Here is a 23897-nt window from a genome sequence, read left to right as displayed (position 1 = left end):
AGGAAGGAAGGAAGGAAGGAAGGAAGGAAGGAAGGAAGGAAGGAAGGAAGGAAGGAAGAAAGAAGGAAAGAAGGAAAGAAGGAAAGAAGGAAAGAAGGAAAGAAGGAAAGAAGGAAAGAAGGAAAGAAGGAAAGAAGGAAAGAAGGAAAGGGAAGGGAAGGGAAGGGAAGGGAAGGGAAGCCACCAAAAAGCTCTAAAGAGCAAACAGCACTTGGAGTTCTGTTGTTTGTGGCCAGGGATGTTGCTCTCACCTGATGGTTCTGTTGGACTCCTCGTGGTCTGGGTCTGGATCTTGCATTTCCCCACTGTCAGTCTGGCCTTCCACCATGGCCATCTCAGCATCTTGCACCAGTGCCTCTTCCATGTCATCCATGAGCCCACTGTTCCTTTCACTGTCATTGTCATCACTCCCTTCTTCCATGACCACATCAGACTCTGCCCCAGGGCTAAGCAAATCTAGAAAATTGTTTTGACCCATGAAGATAAGCCTGGAATCCTGGAGCCAGGGCTTAAGAGAAAGGCAATCCTAAAACAAATCAATTGGAATCCCTAAAAAAAAGTAGTCCTGTGAAGAATTTATTGTTTCTTTTCATTTTATTTAAAAAATTATTTCATAAGTATATGAATTAATGAGGATGACCATATAACTTTATAGGTAGATACTTGCTTAACATGTCTTTAAGCCTAAACACATGGCTACTCATAGAGAGCCTCTGGGAGGAAGCAAAGGCTGGGGTCTAAGCATGGCACTGGAAGGCAGAGTGATAAATTGGTTATATTTCCTAGCACAGCCCTGGGGGCAAAAGGAATATATAGTAGGTTGCAGAAAACTTTCACTCGTAAGTGTCACAGTCACTGATTATTGTAGTAACTTTTAATATCATGGACTCTGATGTATTAAATGGTTACTGCAGCTTTTGAGTACTTAAGATATTTGATATTTGAATGTTAAACTCTGCCTCTAACTGTATAGGGAAATGAAATTTCAAAGTAGTCAACAACATCAAAAGCTGCTCTTTTTCCCTTCAGTTGTCAAAGTGTCAAAGACACTTTGATATGCCCTGGGCTTACCAAGGTCACTATCACTTGCCACAGAAAGTAAGAAACTGCCAGACTTTCAATTTTGGCAGCTCACTTGTGAATATCCAAGCTAGGAATCAGTATGACAACGTTTTCCTGGAGAGCTCTCTCTGATCATTCATAATGGTATATTTCTTCTAGACATGAAAGTTCTAGAGCAAAGATAATCATTTTTTTTTCTTCAGCTTTTTAGGAACAAAAATACTCAGCCTGTTTCTCTGGCCTTCTGTAGCTTTTTTTGTTTCCAGGGGAATTGAAAAGTGGTATCAGACTGAAGGTCTGAAGCAGTTCACTATCTGGGGAAAACATTAGCTTCATTCTGTGACAAGCATTTTGGCAACAATCCATTAGAAGACTAGCAGGGAAGAAAGTGCAGATATTCCTTAAAATTATAGCATATTTTTTTCTGGAATTCTTCAAAGATTGTGGTCATAGAGTTTTCACAGGAGACTATTTCCAAATAGAGTAAAAGGTAAGTATTTTTTTAGCTAGTTCATTTTCTTATTAGAGATGCAGGTTAGCAATCACATTTATAATGGAACCAGTAATTGGGTGGAGAAAGGAAGCAGGCAACTGTTTCCTGATAGACCAGTCTGTGAACCTTCCCTTTCTTAACAGATGGAGAAGAAAGTTAACCTCTGTCTCAATGCAGATTGAGGAGGACAGAAGAAAAGAATGAGAGCTGTCACCTGTAGTCATTCCAATGACTTCCATGTTTCTGAACACACTAGAAATACAAAATCAGAAAGCTGGGAAAGAAATTATGGATATTCCAGTTTTCAGTACTGACTGTTTACCATGTAAAGATCAAAAAAGTCTCTTTAATATTTTTTCTCAATTAGTTGGAATAGATACTTTTCTATAGCAAAATAGAACAAGTCAAGTCATAATTCACTTAGGTTGAGATTACAAATACCCCATAGACCCTATAAAAAGGCAAAAAATCTCCCACTACTCATTAACCCACAATTCTGCAATAGGGAAGACATGTGGGCATGACTGCTGTTATTTTACCTACCTCCATTAATGGTCACTTCTCCCAGGCAGTTGTTGGGCACCTTCGGAGCACAACGTTTGTGACAGTTGAATCTGCAATCTAATTATAACGATTTCCAAACAAAAGAAACAAGAACCAAGAATTCATCAGAAAGAGAAGTTGTGAAACAAAAAGAGTTTCAGATGGATGCGAATGACTTTAACCTTCAAAGATGGGCTGGGGAGGAGATCACCCTCACCTTTGCATTGCAGGCCCTGCCGGAAAAGTCCCTTGAGCAGCTTCTTGCAGTACTGGCACACTGTGGGCCGGGTGTAGGAGTGAATGACGAACGTGTGTGGCACTTTAACTTTAGACATCAAAATCTTGTCCAGCTGAATCGGTCGTCCTACATAGGACTGAGAATTCGACCTCTTCTCGCGACCAACAAATGACTCAGATGGTGATTTTTGCTACATTTTAAAAACAAAATAAAGGACAATAGGGTTTAAGAGACTACCTAATTTATCCACTTGTGCATTTTTAAAATTCTATTTCATTTTGTAAATGCATTTAGTGCTTTGATCAACTTGCTCCTTCTATCTTGAGTTACCTTGCTTATATAGTTTGAAAATCACACAATTGGAGATGAATAACTGAACCTGATTTCTAGATCTTTCAAATAAGTCTTTTATTTTTAAAAATTAATTAGTTTTTACACAGAAATATAAAGTTGGAGGCAAACAAAAAATGGTCCTTTACCCTGATGCACATATTACCTCACTGATATTTTTCTACAGTATTACGTTTATAGTTAGAAAATGCACACAGTCCAGAAAATGAAAAGAAAACCCCATTTGCCCTATATAGTACTTACTTTATAAAACACTTGCAATTCTTTTAAATTCCCTCAGAGAAAGAACTATGAAATTATTTCTCAACCACATACAAAGTAAGAGTTAAAATTATAAGATCATTTTTGCAACTAAAAAAATAGCAACTAATGAACTATATAAGGTCCACAAATATTGGTGTTTTGGGTTATAAGTATATGTCTTTGCAATCTTATGTCTCATTTTGAAGTTTTAACCAATCCAGTATATAGAATTTTAAAAATCAAATGAATTAAAATTAACTGATATGTCATTGTTCTTTGGACAATTTTATGGTGCCTCTTAATATCATGGTACTTTGGAAATCATCTAAATAAATGCATTCTGGAATTATCAAATAAAAAGATAAACTGTATTTCTTTTGTAGTTATTAAGGCTTTATACCTCATTTATTAAGCTCCTATGTTATCAGGATACTTCAGAAAGTTTTTTAAAAAGTCAAGAAAAAGATACATTTACTTTGGTGGGAAAAATGTTGAATGCATGCATAGCTTTCTTCAAATGAATATTTTCCATGGACTTTTTTGAAAACCTCTCTTTGGTAATAACTGTTAGGTGCCTTAAAACATAGGACTTCCTACCTAATACTGAGTCATCAAAACTCATAAAGTTTAAGTACATCTCTTTTGATCAGACACTAGTAAATAGTGGAGGCAAGGCAGGAACCCACATTGGTTTGCCTCCAGAGCTGTTGTTTTTAACACCTATCCAGTTAATTTCTAAATTGGAAAAATGACTGACGAGATAAGAAATAAATCAAATTTACATACAATTTCCATCCAGTTCAGTCCCTATCTGTACCATGCAGTCATGCCATCTATTACTAAAAGGGAAAGCTTTGATTTGCAGATTCATTTGCTGCTGTGAAAAATATATTTGAGGTAATGGCCTGTGCAGAGATATTATGTCTACAGTTAGAATTCCATAAAGGAAAACTACAAAGTGTAATTACCTTGGAAAGGCTCAATTCTAACAGAGAAGTCCAAGTGGCTCATAAAGACAGGCCAAGATTTGCCAAACCAGAATCATGAATGCACTGAATAAATAAATACCTTCAATTGAATTGAAGAAACATTAAATCCACAGGGTTAGTTCCCTGCTGTGTGTATCCTTTAGTAACTGTAGCCAGGAGCCAGATTTGAGCATAAACTAAAATGAAAGTGACGTTTTTCCATAGTTGGAAAATTTCAACACTCAGAATAAAAGAGGACCTGATGTCACAGTTTCTGAGTAGACTTCAAATGTTCTCAGATTTGGAAAAATCCTATGAAAACCTACTCAAATCACTCTTAAGTTATTTTCCTTAATTTAAGATATTTAATTATAGGCTGTGTTAACATAGTCAGTCCCATACAGACTATTTACTACACCAGAGGGCAAACTCACATAGAAGAGCAAGAGGGAATCTGAGAAACTGAATGTTTTCTTCTCATCCAACATGGTAAAGACACTACCATAACCTGCAAGAGTCAGAATTATACTTGAGATGTCATTTCAAGAATTACCTTCAAGGAGAATGATACAAGGGTACTTAAAAAAGATTGAGGAAAATCTGTATTATGAAAACCTATGCAGTTCTTTCAATATTTTTGTGCCAAAATGAGCCTATCTTTTAAATCCACTTCCTATGAAGTTTTTGAAGTACCTTCATGTGAGGAATTTTAAAATAGAGTAAGTTTAAGGAAAAGAAGTTGGCATCACTCTGTGGCTCAGTGATTGTACTTCACAAAACTTCAGGCAACAGTGAAACTCACAGAGCTCCATGTAGCACAGAGGAACTCACCAACTGCATATTCATGGTGTGAATTGACATTAATGGAATTAATAATGAGTGCCCCCACGCCACTCATGGCAATTTAAAGTCAGTTAGAAAAAATTGGCTGGTGCCGCAGCTCACTGGGCTAATCCTCCGCCCGCAGCGCCAGAACTCCAGGTTCTGGTCCTGGTTGGGGTGCCGGATTCTGTCCTGGTTGCTCCTCTTCCAGTCCAGCTCTCTGCTATGGCCCAGGAAGGCAGTGGAGGATGGCCCAAGTGTTTGGGCCCTGCACCTGCATGGGAGACCAGGAGGAAGCACCTGGCTCCTGTCTTCGGATGGGCGCAGCGCCGGCCGTAGTGGCCATTTGGGGAGTGAACCAACGGAAGGAAGACCTTTCTCTACCTCTCTCTCTCTCTCTCTCTCTCTCTCTCTCTCTCTCAATAACTCTGCCTATCCAAAAAAAAAAAAAAAAAAAAAAAAAAGAAAAAATTACTAGTGACTTTTCTTGAAGTCTCAAATATAATTAGTCGTTTCAATATGGCCTATACTTTCAAACAAAAAAGCTTTAAAACATTGAGATGGGATGCATGCATGATGATTTCTCATGCAGACATGGATGTACTGCTGGGGGGAGACTGCTCATGTTGTGTAACTTTTCTAGATAAGAAACACCTTGGAAAAGGGAGAATGGAGACATCTCTGGAAGGTCTGCTTGCAGAATCAGGTGCCCAAGTTTCTGATACTGTTAACATGTACATTTGGACCTACTTCTCCTACCCATGAAGCGGACCTAAGAAACAGAGACAAGAAAGGAAGCCTGGACACTATCTGATTCAGTGGGTATTTATTTACCCTTCTTACACAAAAATGTAAAACAGGGACTTCAATGATCTATAACAGATTGCAAACAACAACAACAACAACAACAAAAAAAGCCAACTGAAACAACAGCAAAACAAGAAAGCAAGAACCTATAGAAATAAGGCCAGTGCTGTATAAAACATATTCATCATTGGAGTTTAAGAGCCTCCATTTCTGTAAACATTATTCCCTTTAAAACCAAAACAATGATGTAAACACAAACCAAAAACTAAGGATTTTCAGAATCACAATGCATTTTCTTTTTATTAAAAACTAACATACAGGGGCCGGCACTGTGGTGCAGTTTGTTAATGCCCTGGCACGGGCATCCCTTGTGGGCACCGGTTTGAGACCAGGCTGCTCCAATTCCCATCCAGCTCTCTGCTGTGGCCTGGGGAAGCAGTAGAAGATGGTCCAAGACCTTGGGCCCCTACACGCGCTTGGGAGACCTGGAAGAAGCGCCTGATTTCTGGCTTCGGATCAGCACAGCTCTGGCCATTGCGGCCAACTGGGGAGTGAACCATCAGATGGAAGACCTCTCTCTCTCTCTCTACGCATCTCCTGTCTCTGTGTAACTCTAACTTTCAAATAAAATTTGTCAATTATCTGAAATTCTATTTGGAAGTGTGTACAATTTAAAATGAATTTACAATAGATTTTGAAATTAAAATAGGTATAAATTTACAAATCAGTGATTTTAAAGGAAATTAAGTGCTTTATGAATTCACATTGATCTTTGAAATTTAAGATGATATCAGTACAAAATTAAATAGTAATTCAAAGTATAGTATTGACAGAAATAACCAGACAGTGGCTGGCATTGTAGTGCATTGGGTTATGCCATGGCTTGTGATGCCAGCATCTTGTATGGGAGTGCCAGTTCACATCCCAGCTGCTCTGCTTCTGATCCAGCTCCCTGCTAATGTGCCTGGGAAAGCAGTGGAAAATTTCACAAATACTTGGGCCCTTGCTACCCATTAGAGTGACCTAGACAGACTCTTGACTGCTGGCTTTGGCCTGGCCGTTTCAGATATCTGGGGGGTGAAACAGTGGATGGAAGATCTCAATTTCTCTCTCTCTCTCTCAAACACACTCAACTCTCACTTTCACTCTTTCAAGAAAATAAAAAAAGAATCTTACATAAAAGGAACTAGACTTTTTTTTCAAGGAATACCTTATAAAAATATACAAAGTGAACAGACAACATTCTTTTAAATTTTCATGAACTTCATTTGCTTGTTTTTCTTACTTGTATATTTAATTATCATGTGCACAGTATGTTGAGTTTTTAATAAGACCTTTTTAAAAGTCATCTCTAAAAAAGAAAAGATTTTCCTTATTCATCTACACTAATAAAGGTTTTACTGGACTTATTACGTGAACTAAATGGTGTTTAAATCAATTTCCATTGTTATTTGTGGTTCCAGTTTGGCCCTGAAGATTGGTTCCATGAAGCTGAACTATCTGCAGAATGACTGTATTTTACGGGAACAGGAAGAAAGTTGAAATGCTCTGGAAAAAAGAAGAGCGACATTTTTTTCCCATTCTGTTTCATTAGTATATTAACAGAAAAAACTGGTTGCAAGTTTGGAGAGTAGATTTAAATTTCCCTTCTCTATAATTATGGGAAACACAGGAAGGAAATGCACTTTTTAAAATTTGCATTTTTATATTTGCCATTGGCACTGTGTGCTGTCCTTTTCCTCACTTGAGTAGTTTGGATCAAACAACAGGTGTCGAACTTTTGTGAGAATTGACAAAGCTGCAAAATATGGTATTGGGATAGGTGCCTGCAAATGATCTGATTTTGCAAATTATAGATGATGAAAACTATAAAGCTCTTTTTTCCATTCTAAGTGTAAGAGAGATCACATCTTGGATGGGAGAGAATATAAAAACAGAACAATGATAAGCTTAATATTGCTAGGGATAGACATGAAATAAAGGTTATAGAGAGAAAAAAATAAATTGTTGGTTCTGTGAAGCATCTGTAACATCTGTATATAAATAGTGTTTAATCTGAAATTCCTGTTAGTATTAGGACTCTGCACTGAGTATCTACTTAGAATGACATGGTATCCTCTTTTCTAGAGATTGAATTTGTTTTGTAACCCAGTACACCCAATTAATGACTCTGCAAGTCTGGAACCCTCTCCAGGAAATGACTGCTTAGATTACATTATGGAAACTCCAACTGCCAGCAGGTCTTTAAATATTTAACACGGCTCAAACAATTTCCCAACAAGGTATATTCCACTCTGCAGTTCCAAATGAAATCTCTTCATTAATGAAGCTACAAAACAAAGGGGGAAAAGTTGCTTTACTTGTGTTTTTGCTTATTGTCACTCAAGTAAAAGTCAAATATAAGTTTTCTTGAGTGATAAATTATTCACTTTATGCATGCACACACACACAAACACACACACAAAAGCGCATGGTTGATGTGAAGACTTTTGCAGTATTAAAATATTCACGTTTATTAACTAAAATTTTTTTCACAGCCCCATATTACAACTTGATTTTGAGAGACAAAAATTCCTCTTAAGTGAAAAAGTAAAGTTGAGAATACTTTAGCATACATATAGATGTCTCTGAAAGGACCTGTTTCAATCATTAGACAATAAGCTCCTAAGAGAGGGACCGTGTCTTAATCAGATTTCTACTACTGGAAAGAAATACTTAGTATGTGACAAATAACGAGAATTGTTTGACCTCAGCAGAATGTGTGTTTTCAAGAAGTAAATGCATGAGATTAATGGGTGGGACATTTTAATAAAGCTAACTAAAAATGCAGACTTTAATGTTATTTTTAATGTCACATGAATTATACTTTTGACATATTTACTTTATAGAGTTTCAATTTTAAGAGGAAGACAACTGGCTAAGGGAACATTTTCCACTGCAACTGCTCTTGTACTTATCTACCTGCTCCGTACCCAAGTTGGATATAGAATCTACACAGAGCTTAGAAAGACAGAGGCAGCAAATACCTACAGGCTGTTAATATTAAAAGGTGGTCCTCGGTGTCAGGGAAGCTACAGGGAATGGTGGGCACTGCAATAAACTGGAGAGAACAGGCTCATTGTAAAAGGGATGACCACTGCTCAACTACTGCTAATAGCTGCCTTGTAGATACGAAAACCCAGTGTTTCCAGACCTTTTATTTCCCTGCAAAAAGCAGGAAATTTAGTTGTGTTATGAAATAGTTCTAGATGTTGACAATACAAAGAGAAAAAACTGAAAGACTGTGCCAGTCAGATTATCTGGGGACTAAATCTGGTTTATAGGGAAGCTGAAATTTAGATAATGATAGAAAATATTTTTAAAACAATTTTATGGCAACACTGTTTTCATAGCACTTCACTTGCATTAATTCATCCACATCTAATGACCACTAGTATTGTGATTCCCCCTTTTACAAATGAAGAAACTGATCACAGAGAAGTTAAATCATTTGCCCTAAATCACGGCTTGTACACAGAAGAACTATAAACTCAGGTAGTCTTGCTTCAGATAGTAATGCTTTCTCTCTCCTTAGTTCCTCTCCAGCTATCACATTTCTTGGTTTTTTTTTTTTTTTTTTTTTTTTGCTAAAACAGAACATGTGTTTTCCTCATTTAAGGAAGACATAAACAATGCATATAATCAAATAGGACATTCTGCATGTCAAGGTGCAATGTGACAATATCATGAACCACTTAAATTTGATCTATAGAATAGACTTTCAGTCATCCTGTCTGTATTTAGGAGACAGCATTTGAGTCGTGCATGTTTTCTAGAACACAGTAAGCAGATGAACAACGAACCTCGACTGTATAAGCATCATCAATTGCCTGCTTTCCCAATCAGGTGCTCTTATGCTTAAAGTATGCTAAAACAACTGTGAAAAACAGACCAAGCTACACATTAATCCTCTATTCCAGCAGTTCTTAATTTTTTTTTTTTTTATTTTACAGGTAGAGTTATAGACAGTGTGACAGAGAGATAGAGAGAAAGGTCTTCCTCCTTCATAGGTTTACTCCCCAAATGGCCACTACAGCCAGCATGCTGTGCCGATCCGAAGCCAGGAGCTTCCTCCTGGTCTTCCATGCAAGTGCAGGGGCCCAAGCACTTGGGCCATCCACCACTGCCTTCCTGGGCCACAGCAGAGAGCTGGACTGGAAGAGGAGCAACCGGGACTAGAACCTGGCACCCATATGGGATGCTGGCACCACAGGCAGAGGATTAACCAAGTGAGCCATGGTGCCGGCCCCTATTCCAGCAGTTCTAATAGCTAGCATATTGGATTACTATTCAAAGACCATACAGAATAGCATCTTAAGACAGTGCTCTCCTGTTGCCATCAAGATGATTGTCTCATTTAGTAAGCCATTCTTGGCATAAATCCCATCTGAAGATTCAATTCAGATGCTGTAGGTCATATAAAAACCAGTCTATAACTGTCTTTATGCCCAATGAGTTCACTAGCTAGTTGAATCCTGGAAATAATGCCACTGTCATTACTGACCATTATATTTGCTCTTTATACATCCTTCTTTCCGCTTAGACCATTCCTTCCTATTCTTCTGATTTCAGCTCACATCTCCAGATTACTCGATGTATGACCTACACTCACTCCACACTCTGTTGCTCACTGTCACGTCATCCCGCCTCCTCCAGAAGCATTACACAGCAGGCAACTATCATATTCACCTCCTTGGTCTTTTTTTTTTTTTTTTTAATTAGCAGTTTTTATTAACTCCCTTCATAGACTGTAAGTTGCCTGTAGAGAGGATCTGGGCTATGTGTTTATCACTCTATCACCAACATCAGGAACACTGCTTCACACAGAGTAAGTGCCAGGATCTATGGAGATCTGTAGAGGAGATAAGATTCCTGCATGGCAGGGGCCAGGAGTTATTCAGAAGGAGAGGTTTTGTGGACCCAAAATGAGTCTTATCATGCTATGGCTACACTGAGTACCATTTCCAGTCAAAATTCTGTTCACAACAATGTAGTCCTCCAACCTCAGACTGCTCAAATATCTCTCTTATATCCTCTGAAATTCATTTATCCAATTTGGGGATGACTATTTCATCCCACCTATAATTACTGCTAAGAAAACACAGCAGTCTAAATCTGAGACTAACTTCTTTTTGAAGCAAAAAGTAACAGGAACTTCTTTTCAACAACATTTCCATGAACATATTACCTCTTATGTGGGCAATCAGGGATTTTCCAGCACAAATTAGTTGTTTAGCAGTGGACAAATATGAAGACTCGTGATAAAAGAAGTTCATGTGGGAAGACACACTTTTCCAAGCCCTTTGATCGAGTGAGTAGAGGACATGGTTGTTTGATGAATTTCAAATTCTTTGGTGCTATTTTGATTCTAAAATCCTTGAATTACATGCCAAATATGCTGTATATATGAGTTTGGTTCCTCAGTTGGATATCTTAAATATATAGCATAAATAAAAACTAATCAACACCTTTTCATAACAGTGAAAAGGGTTGCTACAGGGCAAGGAAAAAAAAGCGTGCCCCCTGCTTAGTGGTGATGGATGCTGTGTTTTACAGTGGAGAATCCATTTCTTAATGTTTGCAGCAATTTGTGAAAGCTTTCACAGTAATAACATATATAATCTCTTTTTAAAAATACAAGGTGATCTAGATTTTCTGAGTGCTAAAGTAGTCTTGGAAGTCACATTAACTTATACTGCGCCTCAGTCTTTTAAGTAAACAGAAATGAAGGGTAAAGAAACCTTACTATTTTCTCAAGTGATCCACCCTTTGTTGGGAAAGTACCAGGACTGTTCAAGAATTGTTGCAAATTACATGAAATGTTCTTTCAAAATGTCAGTTACCAACATCCTATAAATCTGATAGTTCCTGGAGAAAGGGAAGACAATGATTTAAGTGGGATTACCTCTGTTTTTACATGAAATCAATGTAAATTTAATGCAATCCTTTCTAAATTTACAAAATAAAAGCAGGCATTTCAGTGAGGAAAAGATAACTTATATGTCAATAACTTCTGCTATATGGCTTTAAGTGTCAGACTTTAAGCGGCAGACTTAACCTGCACATAGGTAAGTGAATTGGAGGGTAAAAAAGATTATGTGGAAGAATCAAGGACAATGATTTTAGGGACAGACATTCACATCGTATTTGATTTTAGCTGCCCTGTGTTTCTCAGCTCACTGAAAAGCGGAATCAATCTAGAAAGAGGCTGTCCCATTGATCTGCCTTGGAGATACTAAAGAGAAACATGAATGCCTGCCACCAAACACAACTCAGGGCCTCAAAGATACAGCCTCTCTCTTCAAAAACGGCCCATAACAGAATTCTAACTTGCCAGAGTCAATAGTGAGCACATAGTGCATATAAGGCATATTTGTGATAATATCTTGACAATGTCTCATCTTGCATTTCACTTTATTTATTCTCAAAATGATGATGCCTTCCCTCTGCTTGAGAAGCAAGGGAGAAGTCATCTAATCAAACTGAACTGATTATTAGAAAACTACATGTAATGGACTATGTAAAATAATAAATATTTCTGAAGACAGAGAAATATTTTAGAAGCTGCCTTATTTACAGTTTCTAGAAGTTTTATAGTACTAATTTCAATCTTCTGCTCCCTCTCTACTCATTATTCTTTCTTCTATAGTAGTCTTGCTCTTTCTTCTGAGTAGGTACATTTATGAGGACACTGAAGCTCTCTGAGTGAACAAAAGGAATCTTTTATAAATAGTACCCAGCTATGAACTTGGTAGTTACGAGTGGTCAGGAATTACAGAAGGAAGACAAATATAGCCCAGACTGGCGAGAGGTCAGAGAGACACAGAATGCTGATCACAGTGCAGGGTTCCATTTGTGTCTTGTGGGAAGTATTACAGAAGCTGTGGCACCTTGCTTGGGAATGAGCAGACCTTTCCCAGCCTTTGGTAAAGATCCAAATGTTACTAAGATCAGTAGTATAGGCAAGTAGTATGGGAGATTCCCGAAAACTCTCCTGTAATATTAATAATATGTATCTGTAATGGTTTGTTCAGAGCATACTTTCATAAAGAACACATAAGATAAGCCAGACCCACTGAATACAAAAAGGTAATGATAGATCAGAGTGGGCTCCTCAGTTTTAGTAATGGTACTGAAGAGCTCCTGCCCCACCAGCCTAGCAATGTGTATGCTACTTGGACTCTCATGAGGTGGGCAGGTGTGGGTTAAAAGAATTCTTGGATATCATTCTTCAGTGAAACTGTACACTGCCCAGGTTTGAATGTAGAGAACTAACTGACACAATCATCAAAAGAAATCTTGCAATAGCTGGCAAATATATGCCATGGGTGTGATAGTGCATATTTAAATGGAAAAATGACTTTTTAATTTAGATGAATCACTAGGATTCCTGGAACTCCAGGACACAAAAGTCAACATAGTCTCTACTTCTAGAGAGACTTCTGCTACATTGGAAAATATCCTGGAAAATATTCATTTGGGCAGAAAATATCATCACAGTTTCATTCAGGTTTAGAAATAGCATTTCTTTCATTATATCCTCATTTGAAAAGAATCCATTTTGACTATTAAAAAGTGTAGCAGAATCACATCCAACTGTAGGCAGATAATACAATATTGATATTCTCTTGTCTTCATTTTTTTAAATAAATGAAAACAGTAAGTGAATGAGTCATTTTGAGGGCATATTTTCTAAGAAAGTACAGCCAAGAGCTCTTTTCTGTACAATGCTTGTCTTAATTAAATGTGAGTCAGTATGGCTTTTTTTAAAAAAAATAATAGCAGTTTATGGAAAATTGTTACTTAGAAAATATGTGACTTCACACAAAAAATTAAATTCAATACCCTAGAAGTTTCATACAAACAAAAGGATGCAAGAGGTGAGGACAAAACATGGTCCAACAAGGGGAAATCTTTTAGAATGAGCAATTCTCCCCTTAAAAATCTCTATAAGGCAGTTTGAATCTTGAGAATAGCCCAGGGCTGGCATTGTGGCACAGCAGGTTAAGCCACAGCCTGCAGAGCTGGCATCCAATATGGGCTCAAGTTTGAGTCCTGGATGCTCTGCTTCTAATCCAGCCCCTTGCTAATGCGCCCGGGAAAGCTGCAGAAGATGGTTCAAGTACTTGGACCCATGTACCCATGTGGAGACCCGGAAGACGTTCCTGGCTCTTGGCTTTGGTCTGGCCCAGCTCTGGCCTTTGTGGCCATTTGGAGGATGAACCAGAAAATGGAAGATCTTTCTGTCTCTCCCTCTCTCTCTGTCAACTCTGCCTTTCAAATAAAATAAACCATTATACTTACTGAAATAAGCCAATCTCCAAAATACAAATACCAAATGTTTTCCCTGATCTGTGGTAACTAATACAGTACAAAAAAATATATAACATATATGAGCAAAACTGAAATTTTTGAGATTCAACGACTATTTACAACCCTTGTTTCTGATGTTGAAAAAGTGTTTTTTCCTACTATTTGTTGAATTCTTTATTTAGTGTAATGTTAATCTTAAGAATATAAAATAAACTGAAAGTAGATAATTGTAAAAATTAAAATAAAGAGTAAGAAAGGAAGGTGGAAAGAGGGTGGGGGCATGGGTGGGAAGTATCACTATGTTCTTAAATCTGTATATATGAAATACATGAATTTTTTAACCTTAAAAAATAAAAAAAATAAAAAATAGCCAAAATAGATTCTTTGTATAGCCCCTTAACCTCAAAGCAGTATTAGCAGATGCTTATTTGAAGACATTTTAAAATATTTACAGTGTTTTGCAAAGTTATTTAATTTAAAAAATCATAAAGCCTAACTTCTTTTAAAATTTCAAATTGTATCACCAATTACAGCCTGTGAGCACAAAAGTCACCCTGTGTCTTAATTTTCTACTTTGAAGTTAACTCTTTTACCTCAAGAAAAGATTCTTACTTTCCATCATTTACATGAATATTATGCTTAATCTACCCACATTGATTTGTTTTCAGCATTCTACATATAGCAACAGAATGAATGAAAACGTTTTCACTATTTAAAAAAAATCAGAACATATAATACACACATAGATCAAAACACCACACCAAGTGGAGGGTATTTGGCTGAGCAAGTTAAGAGACTAGTGAGATATCCACATTCCACATTGAAGTGTTGGATTTGAGTCCTGTAGCAAGTGTTGACTCAAGTAATTATGTCTATGTCACCTGTATAAGTGATCTGGTTTGAGTTCCTGTGTCCCAGTATTTAGGGAGTAAATAAGTGGATGGGAGCTTTCTTTCCCTGTCTCTGTCTCTTTCTGTCTCTCTCTCTCTGTGTCTTTCTGACCCTCAAATAAATATTTAACAAATAAGCAAACGAAATGCCACACTGTATCCCATAAATATACACAATTATTATTTGTTAATTAAAAAAGTCAAAAGTACAGGAAAATACATAAAAAAAAATATACACAAAACTCCCATGAAAGGTTAACAGAGGATTACTATCATAACTCAAGGATACTTCAAAAAGATCATGTAAAGTGGAATTTAAAGATAAGCTTATCTTGGTGCAAAAATTTTTTAAGCCATGCTTAATATGCATTTTCCATGAATGATGTGAAGACTCCTTACATGCGTGGATAATGTACCACTAGACACTACTATTTGCTCTGGTTTCTGTAACAATTCTGCTACTTATACAACTGTTTATAAAATATTTGTCTGGATAAAATTTCATGTATAGCTTTTTTCCTTGAAGACATTAAGAGTAAAGTTCATTATCTTCTTGACAAACTACATGTAAACACAGTTCAAGAAAAGCAGGTTATATAGAAAACACATCTGATTTTCATCAGGGGCTATCCTGAGAAGGGCTGGCTGTCTTTAACTTGTACAACTTCCACAGAAAATCAGATCACTCCTCACCCCTTTTCACAGTCTGTTCCCAACTGCAATGTGGGAGAAGGAAGTGAAAAATGCTTCAATCCTGCTTTGGCTTCAAGCCCAAATGACTATTTGAACGGAAAGATGATAATTCACATTCAAAATTATGTCTGGAAGGCATTTTAAATTACAAAACAAATTTACAAGAAAATAAACAATTACACTTACCTACCTTCCACAATGGACTTTTCTAAGTAAGGCACTTTTTGAACAAAGATGATCTTGCAAAAATAAGAATTTGCGATTGTTGAAGTAGATTTCTGCATTTTATAAATCAAAGATCTCAACTCATCAATTTTGTTTAACCTAGCACATGTTCTGGTTGTATTTGCATTAAGTTCCTTTTTTAGAGTTACCTTATCAAGGCCATCTTACAAGTGAGCACTAAGAAGGATGACTCAAATTTATATTCTCATGAGGGAAAATAACAGTATGGCAACTCACGGTTGGCCACAGATATAGAAATAAGGGAAACTAAATGTAAATAATGCAGCTGGTCACAACAAGTCATCTTAAGAAGCACACCATTGTATTCTCTGCTTTCTCACTTGACTCAAATGTGCCTCCTTCATGATCAAGTTATTAACTGCTTAAGATACATGCAAGACTGATTTTAGAGGAGGACTTAATTGAAATCCTTTTGAAGTAAATTTGTGTTTTTCCATATGTAAGTTCTACTTGGATGGAGAACTTGATTTTCCATTTACATACCATCTTCTCAAAAATAATTAATAGATTGTGATACTACAAATAGATTATAAAATCCTTTCTTGAAAATAAACTAAGTGCCGGAGCCCTAACGAGCAGTTATCTTGAGAGTTGTCCTTTTGCTCCTGATCAGGTCAATCAAACCTGTGCATGGTGGGATGAAGTCATCACTTTGCATGACTTCCAGTTAGCCATGTAAAGTGAGGGCTGCATTCTGTTTTATTCTCAACTTGCCTTCTCGTTGTCATAAAAAAGATAACAGTGTGAAAAAATCAAGTAATCTGAGAGGAAAATTTGATCCATCAAACCTAATTTTATTACTCTAATATCTGTATTCCTTTTTGTCTTACTGAGAACTGTGAAAAGTTAAACAGTAAGAACAAAAAACACAAAACAACAAGGACCTGTGGGCTTTCTGCAGTTCACTGAGCTGAATGCTAACCCAGCCTCTCACTTTGTTATTCTCATGTAGTCAACACAGATAACTGTGTGATGTCAATTAATACTACAATGTTGTTTTGAAATAGATAGAACACACATTCCTACAACCAGGCAGCTTTAGTACCTACCTCAAAGCCAGGACTCACAGGAGACTGAAACATGAAGTTTTAAGAGCAAAAGCAGGGAAAAGTGCAGAATAGAGAGAGAGAAACACAGGAAAACAAAGTTATTAGAGGAAAATAATGCATATTACTCAATAATGTTTCCTATAACTGTGTTTTTAAGAAAAAGCAAAATGTTACAATCTTTGTGGCCAGAGAAACATCTGAGTTGGAAGTGAAGTTTGAATTTATTTAAATGGAAGTACAGACACTGTCAAGATTGCAGAGTTCAGAGTTTTGAGCTGCTAAAGTCATTCATGTACATGTGTGCATGTTCGTGTGTATTTCTTTCACCTTGCTGAAAAATTTTAAATGACAGTCAAGATGAAGTATTTTTTGACCTTTAAGTGAAAGACTGCCTTTCTTCATAATACTTCATCCTCTCAATGGGAAAAGAAAGAAAAAGGTCATCACAGTAATTAAATGTTAGATAGTTGTTATCTGCTTGCAGACAAGAATATGCTGATGCATAATCGGTATTAGTGGCTTACAAACCTAAGAAGTACAGTAGAGGGTTACAGTTTCATGAAAGAAATATCCTTACACTGGGTTCATTGCTCATTTAAAAGTTACTGAATATCATAGTTTTCTTGTGATTTAATTCAAGGTTGAAACATAATTCAAAAGCAGAAAGGTGACATGGCATTTTTTTAAAAGAGCAGGAAGAGTATCAGTGACAAATACAAAGCACAGCTTCTGATTCAGTAAACACTTAGCTGGCAATGTATATTGAATATACTTTTTAAAAAATTCCTGTTTTCTAAATATTTTGGGGGTAGCTCTAATAACTAAAACCCAAGTCAAAAGAAAATATTGTTGACTTTTTTTTTTTCCTCTGGGTTTTCATAATAATTCAGCTTCAGCAGAGTGCTGCTCAGCTCTTCATTTTATTTTATTTTATTTTATTTTATTTTATTTTATTTTATTTTATTTTATTTTTTTGACAGGCAGAGTTAGACAGTGAGAGAGACAGAGAGAAAGGTCTTCCTGTTCTGTTGGTTCACCCCCAAGTGGCCGCTATGGCCAGAGCGCTGCGCCGATCCAAAGCCAGGAGCCAGGTGCCTCCTCTTGGTCTCCCATGTGGGTGCAGGGCCCAAGGACTTGGGCCATCCTCCACTGCATTCCCAGGCCACAGCAGAGAGCAGGACTGGAAGAGGAGCAACCGGGACAGAATCCAGCACCCCAACCGGGAGTAGAACCTGGGGTGCCGGCGCCACAGGTGGAGGATTAGTCTAGTGAGCCGTGGCACCAGGCGCTGTTCAGCTCCTAATACTAAAGACTGTCCAGACTGCACACATTCATTCACGGATTCCTTCCCCATAGTGCATGTTTTCTCCCATAAGACATTCATGGGTTTTATGAGAAAAAGGAGTTCCATATTTGAGTGAATTTAGGAACAACTGATTTTTTAAATTGCAACACATTGTAGGCCACTGGCTATGCTTCATAATCACTGTGATGTTCAATACTTGGATGGATTAAGAGGCATTTCCAAATTTTACCAAATCTGATTTGACTACGATTTCTTATGAAAGACCATGTTATGGGACACTACTTAGAAGAAAAATGTTGGGAAAGACATTGGCAGCTGTGTATTTTTATCTCACTATCAAGCCACAATCACCAGAAATGTACATAGATCATGGGAGGGAGGAGGAGGTCTATTCCATTTGTAGTTGTAATATTATACCACTTTTTTTCCCCCTTAAAGGAAGGTTATATGAATTAGTGTTGCATCTTTGGTGAAAACTATGGATATACTTTTATTATGCAAATGAATACTAGGCATCCCAGGATAGTGTAGAAAATTATTTTAAGTTTAGCACCCAATGCCTCTGTTTCATATTATTGAATAATATAAAAGTATATAACCCTATTTAATTTTAGTTAACTGGTAAAAATCTCAGAACTTAATATTAATTATGCTGGTAAAATATTTCATTCTCTTTTCACACAGCCTGTGATGAAGATCCTCCGTGACTTTACAACTTACTATCAGATGGCTATTATTGAAAGCACTTTGGATAATTTATATGGAGTAATTGTACAAAATTCTAGGTGTATAGCACAGTGAGGTTTTGTGTGTGCATATAACCATGTGATACTTACCAAGATAAAGATATAGCACACAGGGTCGGTCTTTTGGCGGCTCAACCTGCTGTTCCATAGCTCTCTGCTTATGGTCTGGGAAAGCAGTGGAAGATGGCCTAAGTGCTTGGGTCCCTGCACACACGTGAGAGACCTGGAGAAATTCCTGGCTCCTGGTTTCGGATTGGGCCAGCTCCAGCTGTTGTGGCCATTTGGGGAGTGAACCAGTGGTTGGAAGACTTTTCTCTCTGTCTCTCCCTCTCTCTGTCTGTAACTCTGCCTCTCAAACAAATAAGTACAATCTTATTTTAAGTTATTTAAGTATGCTCCTACAAAAATTTCCATTCATCAACAGAGCACTAACGAATTTCATAAAATACTTCTTTTAATCAAGTATCTCAAATAATTAACTTATTTAGCTAAATAAACCAATTAAATAAATTTGGTTTAAAAGTAAAAAAGATAGAAGATCTGTTGAATAGTATAATAACCTAAATTATACCTATAGATAATTTATTTGTATTTATATGTATAAATACATGTATTCATAGCAACTGGAATATAAAAGGTCTTACAAATACTAAAGTATATATGTATATGATGTTTTGAGGTATATATATGTGTATAAATATATATGTATGTGCATATTAAATAAAACTAAGCAAAATATGTAATCTTCAATATTAGTTGTCTAGATTCTAATCTATTCTAATGATGGATACTATAACTTAGAGCTTTAGATTCCTCATGAGATATTTTATAAAGCTTTTCCTGGTAAAACTGAAAACAAGGCACAGTCAATTTATAATTTCATTTATTTTTCTATTTTCTCAACAAAATGGATGCTTTTTATTGTTTGAATTGCTTACCATTTCTTTTATTATTTTTTCAAAATTTTATTTAGGGTATACAAATTTCATGTATTTCAAATATATAGATTTAAGAACACAGTGATACTTCCCACCCTGTCCTCCCTCCCTTCTGATTCCTCCCTCTCTTATTCCCACACTTAATTTTTATGAAGATACATTTTAAGCTTACTTTATACTCATAATATTAACCCTACACTAAGTAAGAAATTCAACAAATAGTATGAAGAAAAAAACCTATTCCTCAACAGTAGAGACAGGGGCTGTAAATAATCATCAAATCTCAAAATATCAATTTCACTCCTACACAGATCAAGGAAAATATGTGGTAGCTGTCTTCTTGGAACTGGTTTATTTTAATTAGTATAATGGTTTCAAGTTGAATTTCTAAAATTCATTTTTAAATGTCTATCTTATTAAATTATAATTTCTCAGTGCTTATACTTTAGCATAATTTCTATAAATCGCAAAAATTCAAACTCAGTCAAAGAACTGCTAAGGTGGGAAGCTGGTATGAGAATTATTCTAAGGAGATTTTGAGTTAAGCAATATCACCAATCCAATCAATAGAACTTTATGAAATGATGTACAATCACACATAGAGATTCTGAATAATAAAAAAATATAATGTATTATACATGTTGGTGGGTTTTAGTTCCCACTCTCTTCCAACAGGTTAAATTAGCAAAGGACTGAAAACTCAAGAAACAAGCCCCCTCAAAAGCCATGTAGAAATAGATTATACAATTTTCCTATTTAACATGCATTCATTTGAGTTACCTGCTTGGTTTAGGCTACAACAAAATTTAAGCAATACAGAGACCACAGTAAAGTATTTTCCAAACAATTAAGTAGTGAACATAACTTCTTATAGATGTCTTCAAAGTGTATTACACTGCTCCAGAGCAGGAGGGACTTCCTGAACCTGAACACTGAAGTAATTCTAAATCTTTTCTCTCTAATTGATTTTTACAATAGCTAGGCAGTAAAAAGCGCATAACATCCACTGAAGGGTAGAGGAGTAAATTTTGGGAATTAAAAACCTTACACCACTAGCCTATTTCAGAGTAATGTTTTTTATATTATTATATTCATAGAATTCTACCCATGATCTACATTAAATCTGTTCTCTTTAATCTTTAAAATATAAGAAAATTAATTCTCATAATTACAACAAATTTTGAGTACTTGTTTACATTCTTTAAAGAATAGTCATATCATATCTATATATTTTAGAGCTAAAGGAAATATTTAAGCATAAGTGTTATTTTCTCATGGGATCTGACAATAAACTTCTCAGTATAGTAGCAATAGAAGACTTTTATATTATCATAAAAGCAAATTTAATTTTTTTCTCTCAAAATAAATATTCAACTATTCCACAAATTACTCTAGTGAGCTTCAGAGAACTCTTTTATAACATTAACACATTAGTTTGTGCTGCTGTGGCCCCTTGACCATGATGAAAGCTCAAATATTTTATAACTCACTAAGCTCAAAGATAAAAGAAATAAATAAAGTAGCTGTTGGGTATTTGATGAAGCACTGACCAGTCTACAGTGCAGGCCCATAAGAAACCCAGTCCGCCCTCCCAGCACACTCTCTTGGATGCACAGGTTGTCACATCAGCCCACATCTCTCTCATGGACATGGGAAATGGATCACCAAGAGGCCATACCAGCAGGGGCTCATCGGGGGCACTGGTGGAAAGCTCAGCAGAGGACGTGCGGGTGGTGCTGAGTCCAGTAAGGGAAACGTTTGATAGCCTTCTCCGCCTCACGCCGCTGCAATTGTTGGGGATTTTAAATGCACATCTCTTATGGTAATTCAGCCCACATCCTGGAAAGAGAAAATAAAAATAACTTTTGTTCAACCATAAATTAAAAGTGATTCCAGTATTAGTTGTAAATTATAGATTTTTTAAAATAGTACTTGTTCCCTTTTTCTTGAGGTTGTTTGGAAATCCAAATTTTCTTTTGAGCTTTTTCTAACTTTTCCTCCAATCTGGAAATAGGTTTTACATTCTGATTTTTTTGGAAAAGCTCAGCAATCATCTTATTCACTTACTTTTTTAGTTTGGTGATTCAATGGACTTGAACTTTGAGGAATCTAGTAACACAACTATTGTATTCAGCCTAGTGGTTAAGATGCCGCATCCGCAATCAGAGTACCTGGGTTCCAAGACCAGTTTCCTGCTAATGTGAGCCCTGGGAGGCAATGGTGAAGGCGTAGGTTCCTGCCATCCTCATGGGAGACCTGCACTGAGTTCCTGGTCCCTGTCTTCAGTCTGTGGTGTAGCAGGCATTTAGGGAGTTAGCTAATGAATGTGAGCTCTCTTTTTACCTCCTGCTCAAGTAAATACATCTATATTTTTATCTAAAAAACCCAAATAGATTGCCTGAGTTACATTTATCTTCCACAAGCTTAAATGGCAGTGGACACATAGAGAAAATGAAGCACAGTGCATGACAGCTTTTGAAGTACTCTGATTTGTATCCTGACTCTGTATCTTACTCAACTAGGCGGTCCTTGAGCATCCTACTTCATTTCAGTTTTTGTTCACAAAAATGGAGAAAATAGAATATGTAAGGAAATAGAATATATAAGAATAATATGCAAAATACCTCACAGGCTGGTTTCCACATGGTAGGTGATCAATAATTTCTACTGTTTACATTTCCTCACGGCTAGAATACCCTACTCAGATTTCTGCACATGTCACATAGCAGGCCACACAAATGTTCATAGAATTACATTTCAGGAAGAGTGTATTTTGGAGCACTATTTCCAACTTTGCTTTTCACAGACAGAAACAGAAAGTTATGGTGAGCTTATTTATATTGTATCATAAATGCTTTGTCATACTGGCCAAAGTTCAAAGAGCTTTTTCCCCTCCAATCCAAAGAGAACACTGTATGACTGGGTAAGTTTTTAAGATTATATCATGGTGTTCCATCAGTTTGAACTGTGCAGTTCAAGGAGTTCTTTAACAGGATATGAAAAAATTCTGATATTGGTGTAGAAATGCAAGTACAAGATCTAGTTTGTCACTCAATAGCTAAGTGACCATGAGTCTCTGTTCATTTCAACACTTGCTGAATACCTACTATTCGAATTTCTGCCTAAAGATGCAAATTTTATTTTTAGTCTGTTGCTAAAATATCCAGTACAACACAGTGGAGAAACACATCCATATGATATAGGGGAAAAGATGTGATTCAGGGTGCCCAGATCAGACCAAGTATGTTGAAACAAGAAATTTAACAGAATGAGCAATACAGAATCTTTGCACACACATATACAAGAATGCCTGGAAGATACTTCTGGGAGAGAGAAGACACTTTGGCAGATGGTACAACATAAGCAGATAAATCCAACATGAATTCAACACGGCAGAGGAAGAAATAAATTACCTTCACATTTAAGGCCTTGACGCACCAGCCCCCACAGCATTTCTCCACAGTGATCACAGAAAGCTGGAGCTCTATATGAATGAACAAAGAGGGTGTGGGGACGAATCTGAAAATCTTCAAAGGTGGCAGAAGCTGTAGGAATAGTAACATTGAAAAATAAGTTGAATGAATATTCTGGATAAGCATGCAAGATAATAAATGTATACACATGGATTTAACTCTCTAGGTCAAATCAGGAAAGATGAAATGCAACATGGATTGCTCTTTCAGCCATTAGATTTCACTGTTCCCAGCTATAGTTTACATGGGGCATAGCAATCTCTCTCCTGTCTTTTCTTCCTGCTTGGCCAATTCACAAACTTTGAATACAGCCATAAGGCTAGAAGAAAGTATGATTGAAAGGATAAATAAACCCAATTTATAAATACTTTTTGTTAATTGAAAATATTTTGCCTTTTCTATTCCTAAGTGAATCAGACATATATTCAAAAGTATTGTAAAAATCCAAAAGGCTAATGAGTTGAATTCAGATAAATCTGAAAGCAGTATATATGATTATGACCATACTGTTATATGGGCCAAGTACCATTAAAAGAAATAAGAAACCTGAGTGGCTCTGTCTTAGAGGGTAGAGCTGTTTAAACTCCTGAGCAACATAATCAAACATTTAAACCATGACCAATAAATAACCAAGAATCCTCTTCACCAACATGCCAAGCCAAGGAATTTAATACTTA

At 36.4% G+C, this 23897-nt stretch overlaps 1 protein-coding gene across 3 annotated transcripts in view; it reads right to left on the bottom strand.

Annotated features, from left to right (window-relative positions):
- PRKD1 (protein kinase D1) overlaps nt 1-23897 on the bottom strand; it is a 358025-nt gene that overhangs the window by 64207 nt on the left and 269921 nt on the right. For 2 of the 3 annotated variants that reach the window (XM_051822738.2, XM_070053809.1), the window contains 6 exons: nt 23161-23292; nt 21426-21586; nt 16758-16781; nt 2316-2526; nt 2099-2176; nt 252-456 (listed from right to left, as the gene is read on the bottom strand). In XM_051822738.2, coding sequence (XP_051678698.1) covers nt 252-456; nt 2099-2176; nt 2316-2526; nt 16758-16781; nt 21426-21586; nt 23161-23292 — 811 coding nt within the window. The remainder of the gene's footprint in view (nt 1-251; nt 457-2098; nt 2177-2315; nt 2527-16757; nt 16782-21425; nt 21587-23160; nt 23293-23897) is intronic. The other variant, XM_051822739.2, reaches the window with a different exon arrangement.

This window comes from Oryctolagus cuniculus, chromosome 12, assembly GCF_964237555.1.
Source record: "Oryctolagus cuniculus chromosome 12, mOryCun1.1, whole genome shotgun sequence".
Taxonomy (NCBI): Eukaryota; Metazoa; Chordata; class Mammalia; order Lagomorpha; family Leporidae; genus Oryctolagus; species Oryctolagus cuniculus.
The sequence above is the reverse complement of the archived record's forward strand: the minus strand, read 5'-3'. Positions and strand labels throughout refer to the sequence as shown.